Raw genomic sequence first — 16036 nt, 5'->3', positions numbered from 1 at the left:
TATTGATGACCTCTCTTTGGGTTGGAATGTACATAGACCATAGATAAATAAATCAATACGAGATCAGGGGCGTTAGACACCCAGAAAACCCACTGATCAGCTGATATCTGCTCATGCCACAATTGGATTGCAGAAATGTACATAGAGGAACATTGTTTATTGGCCACTAACGAGTACTGCAGCTAATTTCTTATTCAAGCAACTGTCAGCTGATCGGTGGGGGAACGGGAGTCAGACCCCCACTCATTTTATTGATTTGTCCTATGGATAAGTCAACAATATGTAAGTCCAGATATTCCTATGTTGAAGCAGTCTGGAACAAACTGCATACCTCAACCTTCCTAAAACAGCATTTTTATACTTTCAATGTACAATATTAAATACATTGTATTATAACATGAAAAACATACAATATGGTATATCCCATAACTCTCTTATCACTGCTATATTTTATGTAATAAAGGGTTGTCTCATGAAGAAGTACATTTTAATTAACAGATTTTTTATTAATAAGTTTCAGAATTGTATGGTTAAAAAAAATGCTCCTGTGCCAAAATAATATTATAAATGTGCCCCTGCTATGTCCTATGTAATGGTTGTATCTCACCATGCATAGCTACTGCAGTTCATGGTTGGCACATACCACAACTCCTGGCCATGGGGAAGAAGCATAAGTTATGATAAGTGAGTATACAGACAAAACAACAGGGGCATACAGCTGCTGCTTCTGAGGTAACACTATCCCTGCCAGTTTTATCACAGGAATGAGTGATTCTGCTGCATCACCAGCCCTATGAGCTCATTATAAATCAAGTCAGTGTCATTAAGGCTCAGTAGCCACTGGAGCTCCTATGTCACTGACTTGATTTATGATAAGCTCATAGGGTTGTAAATGCAGCAGCAACACCTCTGTGATGAAATGGGCAGGGAAATGTTTTACCTCAGAAAGTAGCATCTATGAGCCAATATTATTTCGTCTATATACTCACTTATTGTGACTTAGACTTCATGGTCGGTTCATACCACAGCTCCTGGCCGGGGGGAGGAAGCCTAGCAGTTCTGCATGGCCGGTCACAGCAAATAACAGTTTATATCTGGGACACATTTATAATATTATCTCAGCACAGGAACATGTGGAACTTATTTTTATTCCAAGCTCTATTAATTAAAACATACATTGTTCGTGGGAAAACCCCATCAAGATAGTGTCAGGCCTCTTCTGTAATTAATAGTTATGCTGACGATGCTTCATCTTGAGCAATTACCACATATACTCGAGTATAAGCTGACCCGAGTATAAGCCAAGGCACCTAATTTTGCCTTCGGAAAAATGGGTAAACTTATTGACTCGAGTATAAGCCAGGTATGTATTGTCCCCTCATCCCTGTCCTGCTCGGTGTGGCTCCCACCGTAGCTGTCCTGGTATATGTAACTCCCCCCATAGCTGTCCTGGTATGCATGCTTCCTATTACAAAAAATCCTACTCATCTTCCAGCATACCCTCGTAGCACCTCGTTCTGGTGCCAGCAGCTCTTCCTGTGCTGAGCGATCACGTGGCACCGCTCATTAAAGTAATTAATATTCCCTCCATGCCTATGGGAGTGGAGACGCGTGCATATTCATTACCTTAATGAGCGGTACCACGTGATCGCTCAGCACAGGAAGAGCTGCTGTAAGCCGGCACCCACGAGCTGCTGCGAGGGCACGTGGGAGGTTGAGAAGGATGTCTTCTGGAAGCTGGCGGCTTTCACTGTGCAGGCGATAAGAGAAATAAATTTCCATTTCTCTTTAGCAGCGGGCACAGGCTTTATCCACAGCCACCGGCTCCTGCCTCTGTGACCCGCTGCTCCCCCTCCCATGCTTTTTGTGACAATTGACTCTTGCATAAGCCAAGGGGGTGTTTTCAGCACAAAAAATGTGCTGAAAAACTTGACTTATACATGAGTATATACGGTATATGTTCATTGTAGCACATGTAAAATTGGCCAAAAACATTAAAATTGAGCTGAATGAAAGATTTAATCTAAAACTAATACATTTCAACAATAAACTCATTTTAGACAAACTAAGCACTTTAAAAATTTTATAACAAATGCCGACATTGAGGACGTAATTGTGAGTACTACAGTCCCTTACATAGGATATGCCCATTGCATTCCAGTGGGGGTCATAGAGGAGCACAACTCCCTAATGTATATAAACCTATAAATTCACAAGAGCATAATGCCCCATATCCAAAAAACTACATACAAAATTAGTTTTACTATAAAACCAATAAATTTTATTAGAATAAGTTACAACCAGTTAAATAGAAAAAAACAACTGATGAGGACAAGGTGTCTGACAAAAACAAAGACACCAACACAGGAATGCACACATCACAAAAAGTACAGGTGCACACAATAGGGTATCGGGCGCGTGTTTGTGACATAACGTAGTGCCACTAAGAATATACGGCAGTGAACACAAGTGTGCCACATAGGGGGAGCAGGACAGACCTAGGTTAGTAATGCATGAAGTATCCTATATAAAGGGAATAACCCTGTCCATACTACTGTCCTACGCTGTTAACACCCACCGAGGAAGCGATTTAACGCGAAACGCGCGTCGGGGCGTTCGCTTGGTCACCATACATAGGAGTTTGCGCTCATGGGTAAGCATTACACATGCATGTATCAGGGCTGCGGTCCCACTGCAGTATGGTGGGTTAGTGGGTGTTAACAGCGTAGGACAGTTATGTCACAAACACGCGCCCGATACCCTATTGTGTGCACCTGTACTTTTTGTGATGTGTGCATTCCTGTGTTGGTGTCTTTGTTTTTGTCAGACACCTTGTCCTCATCATTTGTTTTTTTCTATTTAACTGGTTGTAACTTATTCTAATAAAATTTATTGGTTTTATAGTAAAACTAATTTTGTATGTAGTTTTTTGGATATGGGGCATTATGCTCTTGTGAATTTATAGGTTTATATGCACTTTAAAAATTGTCTGAACAAAAGTTGGCGGTGTACAAAATTTTTATCCAAAAGTCGCTAGTGCAGAAAGACCATTTACAGACTGTTTATCTTTACCTGGTATCATGAAATATATATTACCACTTTGAACTATTCTAACAGCCCATATGGACTAAAATGTGTATTCACAAGACGAGCATATATTTGCCTTCTTCTATTTAAGGAGTATGGCCACATTTATAATACAAGTTTACAGATTGTTCAAGGGAATCTATCACCAGGTTTGTAAACGCAGCTGAAATTTGTGACAGAGACCCCAATTCCAGAGCAGCGTAACTTCTACTTGGTTGATGCTTTCGTCGATAAACAATGAATTTATGAAAACTTTAGAAAGAAAAAAATAACCCAGAGGTAGATCAGGGTCATTGTTACCACTGTACCTACTCAAAGATTAATAGATGACGATATTCTGCGTCCATGTTTAGGCAGTACACACACTTTTTTCTCATCCTGCTTATAAAGTAGACATAAAAATTGGGTTTCCAAGTACTATATACTGTATAGCATACATCACAAAGTACTCAACCTCTTCTAAGAAACAACAAAAACTGTCTCAGACTCTGTCCCTATAAAAGTCAAGGGTCACATTTATCCTTCAGAAAATCCTCTATCCTATTACTATAATAAAGGAGCTAGTATATTGAATGGTGAAAATGTATCATTCTTACTGGGTACTTACAGATTTATTTTTTTAGAAATGTCTGACATCCCCAAATAGCAATAATTTACTCTAAAATGAATAACCTGGAGGTTAGGTGATCACTGAAGGTCCAGTTTAAAAAAAACCCAAGCTCCAATGCCGGAAATTAAGTAATGCCTGTCAGCCGTTCAGATGAATGGAAGATCTTGTAATAGGTAGATATAGAGTGAGATCTGCTCTTTGTTGGCTGCTTTCTGCTCCGGCTGAATAAAGTGGGTCCTGAACAGGACACATTTCTTACTGTTTTTTTACTGCATTGAAAAACAGTTCACTTACATAATACAAAATAGGTTCTAGAAAAAAAATTATCAAATTTGATGGGGTATTTATTCTAACAATAGGAGTCAATGGGTGATAAATGTAACTTATCTATACAGTCGCATACATTGGGACTACACATTCTAGTGATTGAATGGAATATTTCTTATTAATATAATTTTTAAGTGCAATTTTTCTTATGAGCTCAAGGAATATGATGGAATATTTCCTGTTCAAAATTTGTAGGATATATAAAGGGATTTATTCATTAGTAAATGTGCGAATACACTTAGTCATCGCAAAGATATCTAAAGGCAGAGTTTATTGACATGACACATCATACGTATTCTATCAAACAGAAGCCTTTGCTTGGAAGACAGTGTGCGTAATATAGGTAGGATGGAAGATACAGAACAATGGCTGTGTGAGAGAATAGAGGTAAAAACTGCCCAGCTCATACCGAATAATAAATGCCTGTATAGACAAGATTTCTCAGCACAGACAGAGCTACGTTCACAATGAATTAAAGGTGGTCATTAAGGATGAGTGATTCAATTCTTATCAAATCTAATTCACTTTAATCATCTAAAGATTAATGGACTCTAAAGAACACAAACTTTTTGAGCTTTGATTTGCATGAATCTGGCAACATGACAGTCATTCGCTGCTGTACTGCTAGATTCATATGGGCCAAGAAGGTATTAAAACCAATAAAATATACGCAACAGACCACCTTCTCTCCTCCACACTTATACGTTTCTTACCTAATCACCTCCAAGAGTTCTCCTGAGCCTCCCCCATTCTCTGGAATCCTGTGCCCCAACAAGTCTGATTATCTGCCAGATTCTGAACTTTCAGATGGAACTTGAAATCACATCTCTTCAAGCACGCTTACATAAGCCTTCAATGACCCTGCCGCCACCCCAACACCACCAGAGCTTCCAAAACCCCTAACCTACTGTATCCTTCCCCATTCTCCAGCAAACTGCAGGGTCCTGTCCGCTCTGTGCCAGTCTGTTATTTTAAGTTGGTTCATTGTAATTTATATTTATATGTAACCCCCTCATGTACAGCACCATGGAATCAATGCTGATCTAAAAATAAATAATTAATACACACCTCACCTCTGACCTTTCCCCACCACTAGACCTCCCCGATGCTGCACCACTCGCTTCCTAAGGCACCTGGTCCATTTTCTTTTTACTCTTCTCAGATGCTTCAGGCACTTGCTAGCCATCATCACACATTGTTATATTATAACATACTTTTCCCTATGCAGGTCAGAGGAAATGATGGGCGACAAGGTCAAGCAACAAAATAGGGAAGAGAAGTCTGAAGCTGGAGTGGGTACCCTAAGAAGTTTAGAATTTTTAGAGTTCCGTTTATCTCTACTGATCATGCAATGTATGATGCTCATACACAGACAAACATCCACCAAGCCCGCTGATTTTATTAGGACCAGCCAACAATCTAATGTGCACATTGTTGCACATACTTCCTCCTAATTGCTAATTGCTGATTTAAGAGAAAAAAAACAAGACATTTTGGCTTTTAAGATGCCTAATACATTTTTTTCAGTATGGTCGGCAAGGTGGTGGGGTCAAGAGAAATAGCAATCTGCTTCTACATGTATGGCCATCTGTCAGTGAAGAACTATTCTACCTGGTCCCTTCATGCTCGCTCGACTTAACAATATCAAATTCTTTTTTCGACGGACTTCTTCCATATTTCGATTTGCTTCCTCCTTCCCCTGTTTTTTTTTATGACAAAAGGACTGTTGAATCAATACCTGTGAAGTGAGCATTTTCTTTGTACCAGTGCTGCTCCTTTGCTATCTTTACTAATTAGGAGGTCCATCCCACACAAATAACTGGGTTCCGTGAGAATGGGCGCCTTAAGTCTATGTCCTTGGCATGACCATTTTAAATACACTGTTGATCATATGCACCGGATTTATGCAGCTACATCCCTGTAGAGTTTCAGTCATTGAACTGTGTCTAATACTGTACTGTATGAATTTTTTTCCTAGAACTATAGCGAAAAACATAGTTGACTGTTTCTGAATGCAGTTGAGACAACGATATACTGGACTGTATACTTTATATCAGTCAAAGAGATGCTATGGGGGCAGCAATAAACCCAATTGAACTGAAGAAAACAAAAGTTGCAGCAATGTCTATCCACTATTCTCAATAAAACACAGACAAACATACACAATGAATACATCAATATGACCGGAATATTTATTTCACCTGTCTCACCATTATTAATAATTAATACATAGTTGGCTTTCAATAATTACACAGGTTGAAAAAAGACCCAGGTCCATCAAGTTCAACCTTCCTCCACCAATTCTACATTTTATCACTAAATTAACTATTACCCACAATATTATGTGTAGTAATGTATCATTATCTTCAGTTAAACATTGAATTGTCCCCATTTTTTTCCATTTCCTCCTCTTACCTTTTATTGTCTGCAAAAGCAGCCTAATCTGAGGAAAACAGACTAACTAGAAAGAAATAAAACTGATGTACACGTCGCTCAGGCTTTACTGAAAAAAACTAAAAAGATTATGAGTGGGAAATTTAACATGAGGAGCTGAACTGACAATGCAGAATTGGTTACTGTCTATAATAAACTTGTAATAGACATGAAAAAAAAACAAAAAACAACAGCCTGGTCACGGTGATGTACTAAGTAGCTCTAATTAAAATGTGCCAGCAGAACTTGTATGAGTGTGAAATAAACTAAATAATAATTGGTTACAGGCCCATACATAAGTATCACATCTACCCGGTACTTAATTTGTATAAATAAATCACACCTAGTAGTGAAATGACTGCAGGGCAAAGCCGGTCTCCAGACAGCAATGCTGTAATAAATGACGGATGGAGAGCCGAGGTAACCAAGTACATGTAATTAAAATTCATATTTTACCAAACTGTCACATAGCACAAAGGAACGGCCAGATCACAATCACATTGGACCTGCTCCACTAAATTCACAGTCGCAGGCATCAAAACCAGTGTATGTGCTCGAGCAGGACATTTCAAGATGAGCCCTGTGATTGATTCCACAGTGTGTGGTGATGTATAACTGTCTAATGTAACACATGCTCACTGTCTGCCCTCAGGGATCTACATGCAAATTAGACAGATCGGCTAATCAGATTATTCTGGGGAGCACTGAGCCGCTTTTGTGAAGGGACAGGGTTTTTTTCCATTGGATATATGTGTACAGCCATTTAATTTGACTTACTTTACTAAGACTAGCTATGGGCTGAGCAGGCTATGGTCTGAAAATCCCATTTGTGTATTCAATTCATTGGAAATATAGGTATCAAGCTACCATAAAGAAGCACTCATCTCTTACTCATAGGCAACAAGTATACAACGCCTTCGGTCAATCTGACATGCTGCTTGTTTATATTTATATACAATATGAATATAAATATGATATATATTGTGTGTGTACTTAAAAGAAAAAAAGATGTGTATATATATATATATATATATATATATATATATATATATATATACACATACACACGCACACACACATACATATATATATATATTATGTATATATAATATGTATGTGTGTGTACATAAAAAATATATATACACACACATATATATGTATGTATAATATATATATATATATATATATATATATATATATATATATATGTGTGTGTTATGTACACACAATATATATCATATATTATGTATACAATATATATATATATATATATACACACACATGCACAAATATATATATATATATATAGTAATTTTTATTATATTTATTTTAATACTGTATTATTTATTATTGATAGTATTAAAATATTACACAACACACATTACATCTGCAACATATATTCAATAGTAAGGGTAAGACAGCTAATAAATATACCAATTTTTAAGGGTGTGTTTATAGAACTGCATCTATTATTTTATTCCTATGACTACTTTACTGGAAGTATATTAAGATTCACCTTGAATACAATGTTCAAGAAACACACGTTTATTCAATAAAACAGATATTTTATTTTTCATTATTAATAATAAATTGCATTTATTTAGCGCCAACATATTCCGCAGCAGCTTACAATTATTTCAGCTTTATGTCATATTTTAAAATTGATGCCACCATGAAATTCAAAATGCTGTAAAAATGGAATTGGTAATGTGGATATGAAACAAAAGCAGTTTGTTACATAGAAGAAAGGGAGCAAAGAGAATAAGTTCTAAATATTTAGACAAAGGCAAAGCAAGGTGGCCAATTATTTCTAAATCAGGCAGGATACCTGATGGAAAATGTGCAAGGGTTACCCAATACTGGATATATACATTATGGTTCCAGCATCTTCATGCATTTGTTTAGAGTACCTAGAGCAGCGATTTCTCCAAAGCATCTGTCAGCTAAATGAACATTTTCTTGAATGCTAATGTGCAGGAAACACATTTATGTTGTCTGTAAAGATGAAATACACTGGGGTTTGCACTTTATTAAAATCTTATATCAGGAGGTAAACTGTGCAATGAATTTCTTTGTGATGCATGGGTCATATAACTTGTAGGAACACTCTAACACATCAAGCGAAAATTGCAACCAATATGTCATGGTGGCATATTCTGCACTAGAAGCCGAAACAGAAGCCTGGAGATAATTTACATTTACAATTAAGTTTACAATTAGAAAGTGTGTGTGGGCAGCGGATGGGACGTACAGGAAAAATGCTCCTCTCTGCAGTGTTTATAGGATAAGGGAACTCGCTTATTCTGGGCAGCCATTATTATCATTTCTAATAGAAGGGGAACCTGTAAACATCCCATTTGTGACAACACCTTGGTCATTGGAGTCATTGTTATTTCTGCACAATATTTCATTTCCATGCTTTCTAACTATCGTATATTTAAAAAATGTTATAAATCTCCAATATAATCCTATCCGAAAGAAACAACCTTCTGCTTTAATAAAATCATTTCAAGAAGTCGTTAGAATCACATCCATGCTCCAAGATCATTAGAGATTTGACACATAACAGCAGATGACACACCAGCTTAAGTTGAAAAGAATATGTGCAAAGCACCACCTGTTCCCTGAATCTGCAAACTGTTCCACTGTAAAACAAGGGACCATGTTTCCTTGCCATAGTCTGATTATCACTGTATACTGGCATTTTTGGGGGGAAACATCGGCACACAAAATACATGGATATTAGGATATTTTACCTAGCTGATCAGGACTGAAAAAAAAAAAAAAATCAATAAGATCACTTTTATTGGTGTATATTAAATTCAGAAGAAAAGGAAAAAAAAAATTACACCTAGAGAAACTGGCGGACATTATTCACGCACATGACAATTTACATTTAGACTTGATTTTTTTCCAATTGTATAGAGGAGTATTTGGAATAGACTGCAAGCAGCATACAGTATGTATGTACAGACAAGGTGATTCTGTCATCAATACACACACTATATATATATATATATATATATATATATATATATATATATATATATATATATAGTGTGTATATATATATATATATATATAATATTAATTGTAATAAATATATATATTACAATTATTATATATATATATATATATATATATATACACACACACACATATATATACATATATTACACATATGTAGACACACATGCTTGCACAGTATATTATATATATATATATATATATATATATATATTTCATTTTATATTAGAAAGGTAGCAGCACATGCTTCGCCAACAATTGACCTACAAAAGCGATATGTGTATATTATTTTCTGTCTGACAATAACAGGCTTTTTCTGTCCCTTTATCAGAAGCCCAGCTAGCACCATGGCATGGGCCATTTCCTAAATCAGCTCGCACACTGGCCTGAATACAGGAACCCTGGCTACATGTAGTGACATTAACTCCCTCTGGAATATAGTAAACACTTTTCACAACAGTGAATGAAAATTTAATGTGCTCCTGACATCTGAGTTGGTGAATAGCACTCAGACATCTAAGGACACTCCTGAGATTTTACAGACTACGAATTACCAACATATACAGCGTCTTCAACTTAATCGGCTCATTTTGGAAGAGTGGCTTAATGCAAAATATAGGTGGCAGGATGAGCCTTGTGGTTCATTTCTGTAATTAGTGTTTCTCTCCATTTGCCAGGAAATGAGCTATTATCCAGCTCATGTAAAAATGTCAATGTTCTCTTTGCCTTCTAGTAATAGAATATCAGCTTTATGACCGCTGTACAGTCCTGGGTTTTTAACATTGAAACATTCTCAGCTTCCAGTATGTGCTATGTGCTGCCAATTATTCTTGGTCGGATACATAATGGAATAAATCCTGGGAACAGGATCCATGTATAACAGCACACAAGCAGCACTAATTGGACAAATGTCCTACTGGCAGCAAGCGGTGAAACCTCCCTGCCATTCTGTGCTGCCCTGGTCTCAGAGGAAGAGCTCATGAGGACTTGGGCTTTGTTTGCTCCAGTGCCTCCCTGAACAGGTCCATTCTCTGCCTCCCTGAACAGGTCCCATTCTCTGCCTCCCTGAACAGGTCCATTCTCTGCCTCCCTGAACAGGTCCATTCTCTGCCTCCCTGAACAGGTCCATTCTCTGCCTCCCTGAACAGGTCCATTCTCTGCCTCCCTGAACAGGTCCATTCTCTGCCTCCCTGAACAGGTCCCATTCTCTGCCTCCCTGAACAGGTCCCATTCTCTGCCTCCCTGAACAGGTCCATTCTCTGCCTCCCTGAACAGGTCCATTCTCTGCCTCCCTGAACAGGTCCATTCTCTGCCTCCCTGCACAGGTCCATTCTCTGCCTCCCTGAACAGGTCCATTCTCTGCCTCCCTGAACAGGTCCATTCTCTGCCTCCCTGAACAAGTCCATTCTCTGCCTCCCTGAACAGGTCCCATTCTCTGCCTCCCTGAACAGGTCCATTCTCTGCCTCCCTGAACAGGTCCCATTCTCTGCCTCCCTGAACAGGTCCCATTCTCTGCCTCCCTGAACAGGTCCATTCTCTGCCTCCCTGAACAGGTCCCATTCTCTGCCTCCCTGAACAGGTCCCATTCTCTGCCTCCCTGAACAGGTCCCATTCTCTGCCTCCCTGAACAGGTCCATTCTCTGCCTCCCTGAACAGGTCCCATTCTCTGCCTCCCTGAACAGGTCCCATTCTCTGCCTCCCTGAACAGGTCCCATTCTCTGCCTCCCTGAACAGGTCCCATTCTCTGCCTCCCTGAACAGGTCCCATTCTCTGCCTCCCTGAACAGGTCCCATTCTCTGCCTCCCTGAACAGGTCCCATTCTCTGCCTCCCTGAACAGGTCCCATTCTCTGCCTCCCTGAACAGGTCCCATTCTCTGCCTCCCTGAACAGGTCCCATTCTCTGCCTCCCTGAACAGGTCCCATTCTCTGCCTCCCTGAACAGGTCCATTCTCTGCCTCCCTGAACAGGTCCCATTCTCTGCCTCCCTGAACAGGTCCCATTCTCTGCCTCCCTGAACAGGTCCATTCTCTGCCTCCCTGAACAGGTCTATTCTCTGCCTCCCTGAACAGGTCCCATTCTCTGCCTCCCTGAACAGGTCCATTCTCTGCCTCCCTGAACAGGTCCCATTCTCTGCCTCCCTGAACAGGTCCCATTCTCTGCCTCCCTGAACAGGTCCATTCTCTGCCTCCCTGAACAGGTCCATTCTCTGCCTCCCTGAACAGGTCCCATTCTCTGCCTCCCTGAACAGGTCCATTCTCTGCCTCCCTGAACAGGTCCATTCTCTGCCTCCCTGCACAGGTCCCATTCTCTGCCTCCCTGAACAGGTCCCATTCTCTGCCTCCCTGAACAGGTCCATTCTCTGCCTCCCTGAACAGGTCCATTCTCTGCCTCCCTGAACAGGTCCATTCTCTGCCTCCCTGAACAGGTCAATTCTCTGCCTCCCTGAACAGGTCCATTCTCTGCCTCCCTGAACAGGTCCATTCTCTGCCTCCCTGAACAGGTCCCATTCTCTGCCTCCCTGAACAGGTCCCATTCTCTGCCTCCCTGAACAGGTCCCATTCTCTGCCTCCCTGAACAGGTCCCATTCTCTGCCTCCCTGAACAGGTCCCATTCTCTGCCTCCCTGAACAGGTCCCATTCTCTGCCTCCCTGAACAGGTCCATTCTCTGCCTCCCTGAACAGGTCCATTCTCTGCCTCCCTGAACAGGTCCCATTCTCTGCCTCCCTGAACAGGTCCATTCTCTGCCTCCCTGAACAGGTCCATTCTCTGCCTCCCTGCACAGGTCCCATTCTCTGCCTCCCTGAACAGGTCCCATTCTCTGCCTCCCTGAACAGGTCCATTCTCTGCCTCCCTGAACAGGTCCATTCTCTGCCTCCCTGAACAGGTCCATTCTCTGCCTCCCTGAACAGGTCCATTCTCTGCCTCCCTGAACAGGTCCATTCTCTGCCTCCCTGAACAGGTCCATTCTCTGCCTCCCTGAACAGGTCCATTCTCTGCCTCCCTGAACAGGTCCATTCTCTGCCTCCCTGGCCAGTTACTAACTAGATACATATTTAGTATCACCTGCCTGCCCTCTACATGGCCTCGGCATCCCTCCCATAGGCACAGACTGGAGCAGGGGGCAGCTCAGCACTGCTCACATCTGTTCTGCACAGATTCATGAAGCAACACCTGTCCCCAAAGTGCTCCGTGGTCTGTGTCACTCGGTGAGGGAGGATGGAGAGCTCCCAGGCACAGACATGACCTGCCCTTATAAAGGGAGCACATGAAACTTTCTTCCCAGCTCCCCGGCCAGTTATATTTAGAGTTGGAAGCAGTTCTGCTCTCTTGCAGATTCCCAGGGATTTGACATCTAATGCCATCTTGCCCCAGGAATGATGCCAGTAGCCAGCCTTGCCCACGGGGTGGTCACATGGCACATGTAGCAGCCCTGGCATCATGCACCCCGCTTACTTACGTGGCTGCAGATGGAAAGTATTCTTCCGAGGAAGGACAGATCAGCAAGGATTGGAAAAGTGTCAGGATAAGGAGCAGAACCCAGGAAGCAGCCATCTTCCCAATCTAACAGGCAGCTCTGCTGGCCAGTGGCAGCTCCAGGGAGGGAAGCAATAAACTCCAGGCAGAGGCTGAGCACAGCTACTCCGGCAGCCGGGGCTGAGCAGCCGCCATCAGACACTGTGGAGAGATCTCCGCTCCAGTCTCCCTCTCTCCGCTGCCTGCCTGATTTATTCCCCCGATGGCAGAGAAGGGGAGGGAGGATGAGGAGGGCAAGTTACAGGGAGGAGAGAGGGAGGCTCCCGGGCTCAGCACACGCTGCTGCTGCTGCTGCTGCTAAGTTCAGTGTCTGCGCTCCATCACAGCTGACAGCTCACCACGCCCTGGCCGAGAGCACAGCAACTTTACTGCTCAGCTGGCAGTGCCCGTGTGCCCGGCTCACACATTCTGCAGCCTCGGCTCCTGCATTACCGTAATTACCCTGGTGCTGCAGCAGACCTATTGTCTCCAATTACCACCATAGCTAGCAATAAGCGGCACTTCTTATCTGCCATGCCCATCTACATCAGCCAGCAGCCTGGGCTACACCCTGGGCATCACAGACCCCCGGAGCATCACAGACCCCAGAGCATCACAGACCCCCCCAGAGCATCACAGACCCCCCATAGCAGCACAGACCCCCCCCCCCCCCCAGAGCATCACAGGCCCCCAGAGCAGCACAGACCCCAGAGCATCACAGACCCCCCCAGAGCATCACAGACCCCCCCAGAGCATCACAGACCCCCGGAGCATCACAGACCCCCCCATAGCAGCACAGACCCCCTCAGAGCATCACAGACCCCCCCAGAGCATCACAGACCACCCCCCCCATAGCATCACAGACCCCCAGAGCATCACAGACCCCCCCAGAGCATCACAGACCCCCCCAGAGCATCACAGACCCCCGGAGCATCACAGACCACCCCCCCATAGCATCACAGACCCCCAGAGTATGACAGACACCCCCAGAGCATCACAGACCCCCCCAGAGGATCACAGACCCCCAGAGCGTCACAGACACCCCCCCCCCAGAGCATCACAGACCCCCCCAAAGCATCACAGACCCCCCCAAAGCATCAGAGACCCCAGGGCAGGGTTGTATCTCTTCCAAAAAGCTGCAGCATATCAATCTACATACACACTGCAAGCTGCAGCAGGTCTATCTACATACACACTGCAAGCTGCAGCAGGTCTATCTACATACACACTGCAAGCTGCAGCAGGTCTATCTACATACACACTGCAAGCTGCAGCAGGTCCAGCTATATACACACTGCAAGCTGCAGCAGGTATGCATGTACACACTGCAAGCTGCAGCAGGTCCATCTGTGTACACACTGCAAGCTGCAGCAGATCCATCTATATACACACTGCAAGCTGCAGCAGGTTCAAGTGTGTACACACTGCAAACTGCAGCAGGTCTCTCTGTGTACACACTGCAAGCTGCAGCAGGTCCATCTATATACAAACTGCAAGCTTCAGCAGGTCCATTTGTGTACACACTGCAAGCTGCAGGAGGTCTCTCTGTGTACACACTGCAAGCTGCAGCAGATCCATCTATATACACACTGCAAGCTGCAGCAGGTTCATCTGTGTACACACTGAAAGCTGCAGCAGGTCTCTCTGTGTACACACTGCAAGCTGCAGCAGGTCCATCTATATACAAACTGCAAGCTTCAGCAGGTCCATCTGTGTACACACTGCAAGCTGCAGGAGGTCTCTCTGTGTACACACTGCAAGCTGCATCAGGTCCATCTACATAGCTTCCAACCGTCCCTCATACTGCGGAACTATCCCGATTTTGAGGCTGTGCCCCACAGTCCCGCATGGGACTCCAGGTCTTTTATTAAATAAAATAAAAATCCTTTACATGACAATAACTAAGATACATTACAAATAAAACACAACAGAACAAAACATAAGAACAAAGCTCCAATCAGACGACAACAAACGACAAAAATCACAAAGAAATAAACCAGAAATGGAACCAAAATGGAGAAAGTTCATGACCTACAAAATCAGGGACGTGAAGATAAATTCCAATAAAAATAAAGAAAGCAAAACTAAAGGACAACAAACAAAATACTCATAACTACATGAATACCCCTGTAAAAATTTTACATAATAAATAGTATAAAATCATGTAAGACCCCCGGCCCAGCTTCATTCATACTACTATATACAACCCCAACTACATTCACACCGTCCTATATACAATATTATATACAATATATACACTATAAACACATTATACTAAACCGAACATTATACAACACAGCAAACACAACAAAACCCTACTGGTGCCACTGCCTTACCTTACAGCCACCCCCTTACACCACCACATTCACCCTACAACAAACCTAAATACAATACAGTGTACAATTTTTTTTTTTTTTTTTTTTTATTATTATTATTTTATTTTTTATTTTTTCCTTTTTTAATATATATACACACCTACTCTAACTATCCCGCCACCCCTGATCCAGCTCTGGCCACAAAGTTCAGGAATTATCCGAGCTAGGATCAGGCCCCAAAGTTTCCCGCATGGGACTCCACTTCTCCTGCACAGCCAGCAGAAGAAGAAGCTGCCACGCCCCTGTGTATTAGGCCACGCCCCTCCGTATCTTCTTCTTCCGGGGCCAAGGTTCAGAGAGGGAGAGAAGACATTCTGAGGTGTGCGTGTAGAGCACACATACATGCAGCTGGCCTTGCTCTGCTGTGATTACAGTACAAGGCAGCAGTTAGAGCAATGCAGTGCAGCCTGTTAATCATAGGCACGATATATATATATATATATATAGATCCTTTATAGGATATATAGGAAGAAGTAATCAGGCTCTTTGCATCTTCTCGCCCGACCACTTGCACCAGTAATCCCATTCCGTCACATCTCCTCCAGTCCCTTTCCCCTGCTGTCACCTCTCACCTAACAAAAATATTCAACCTTTCTCTCTCTTCCGATATCTTTCCCTCCTCATTTAAGCGGGCGATCATACATACATTACTTAAAAAACCGTC

At 42.3% G+C, this 16036-nt stretch overlaps 1 protein-coding gene across 6 annotated transcripts in view; it reads right to left on the bottom strand.

The window, feature by feature from the left end:
- Nucleotides 1-13413, bottom strand: part of CACNA2D1 (calcium voltage-gated channel auxiliary subunit alpha2delta 1) — a 1329605-nt gene extending 1316192 nt beyond the window's left edge. For all 6 annotated transcript variants that reach the window (XM_077264669.1, XM_077264672.1, XM_077264671.1 and 3 more), the window contains exon 1: nt 12942-13413. In XM_077264669.1, coding sequence (XP_077120784.1) covers nt 12942-13036 — 95 coding nt within the window. In that variant the 5' untranslated portion in view covers nt 13037-13413. The remainder of the gene's footprint in view (nt 1-12941) is intronic.
- Nucleotides 13414-16036: the final 2623 nt, after the last annotated feature.

This window comes from Ranitomeya variabilis, chromosome 5, assembly GCF_051348905.1.
Source record: "Ranitomeya variabilis isolate aRanVar5 chromosome 5, aRanVar5.hap1, whole genome shotgun sequence".
NCBI lineage: Eukaryota > Metazoa > Chordata > Amphibia > Anura > Dendrobatidae > Ranitomeya > Ranitomeya variabilis.
Note: the sequence above shows the minus strand (reverse complement) of the source record. Positions and strands in the feature narration are given on the sequence as shown.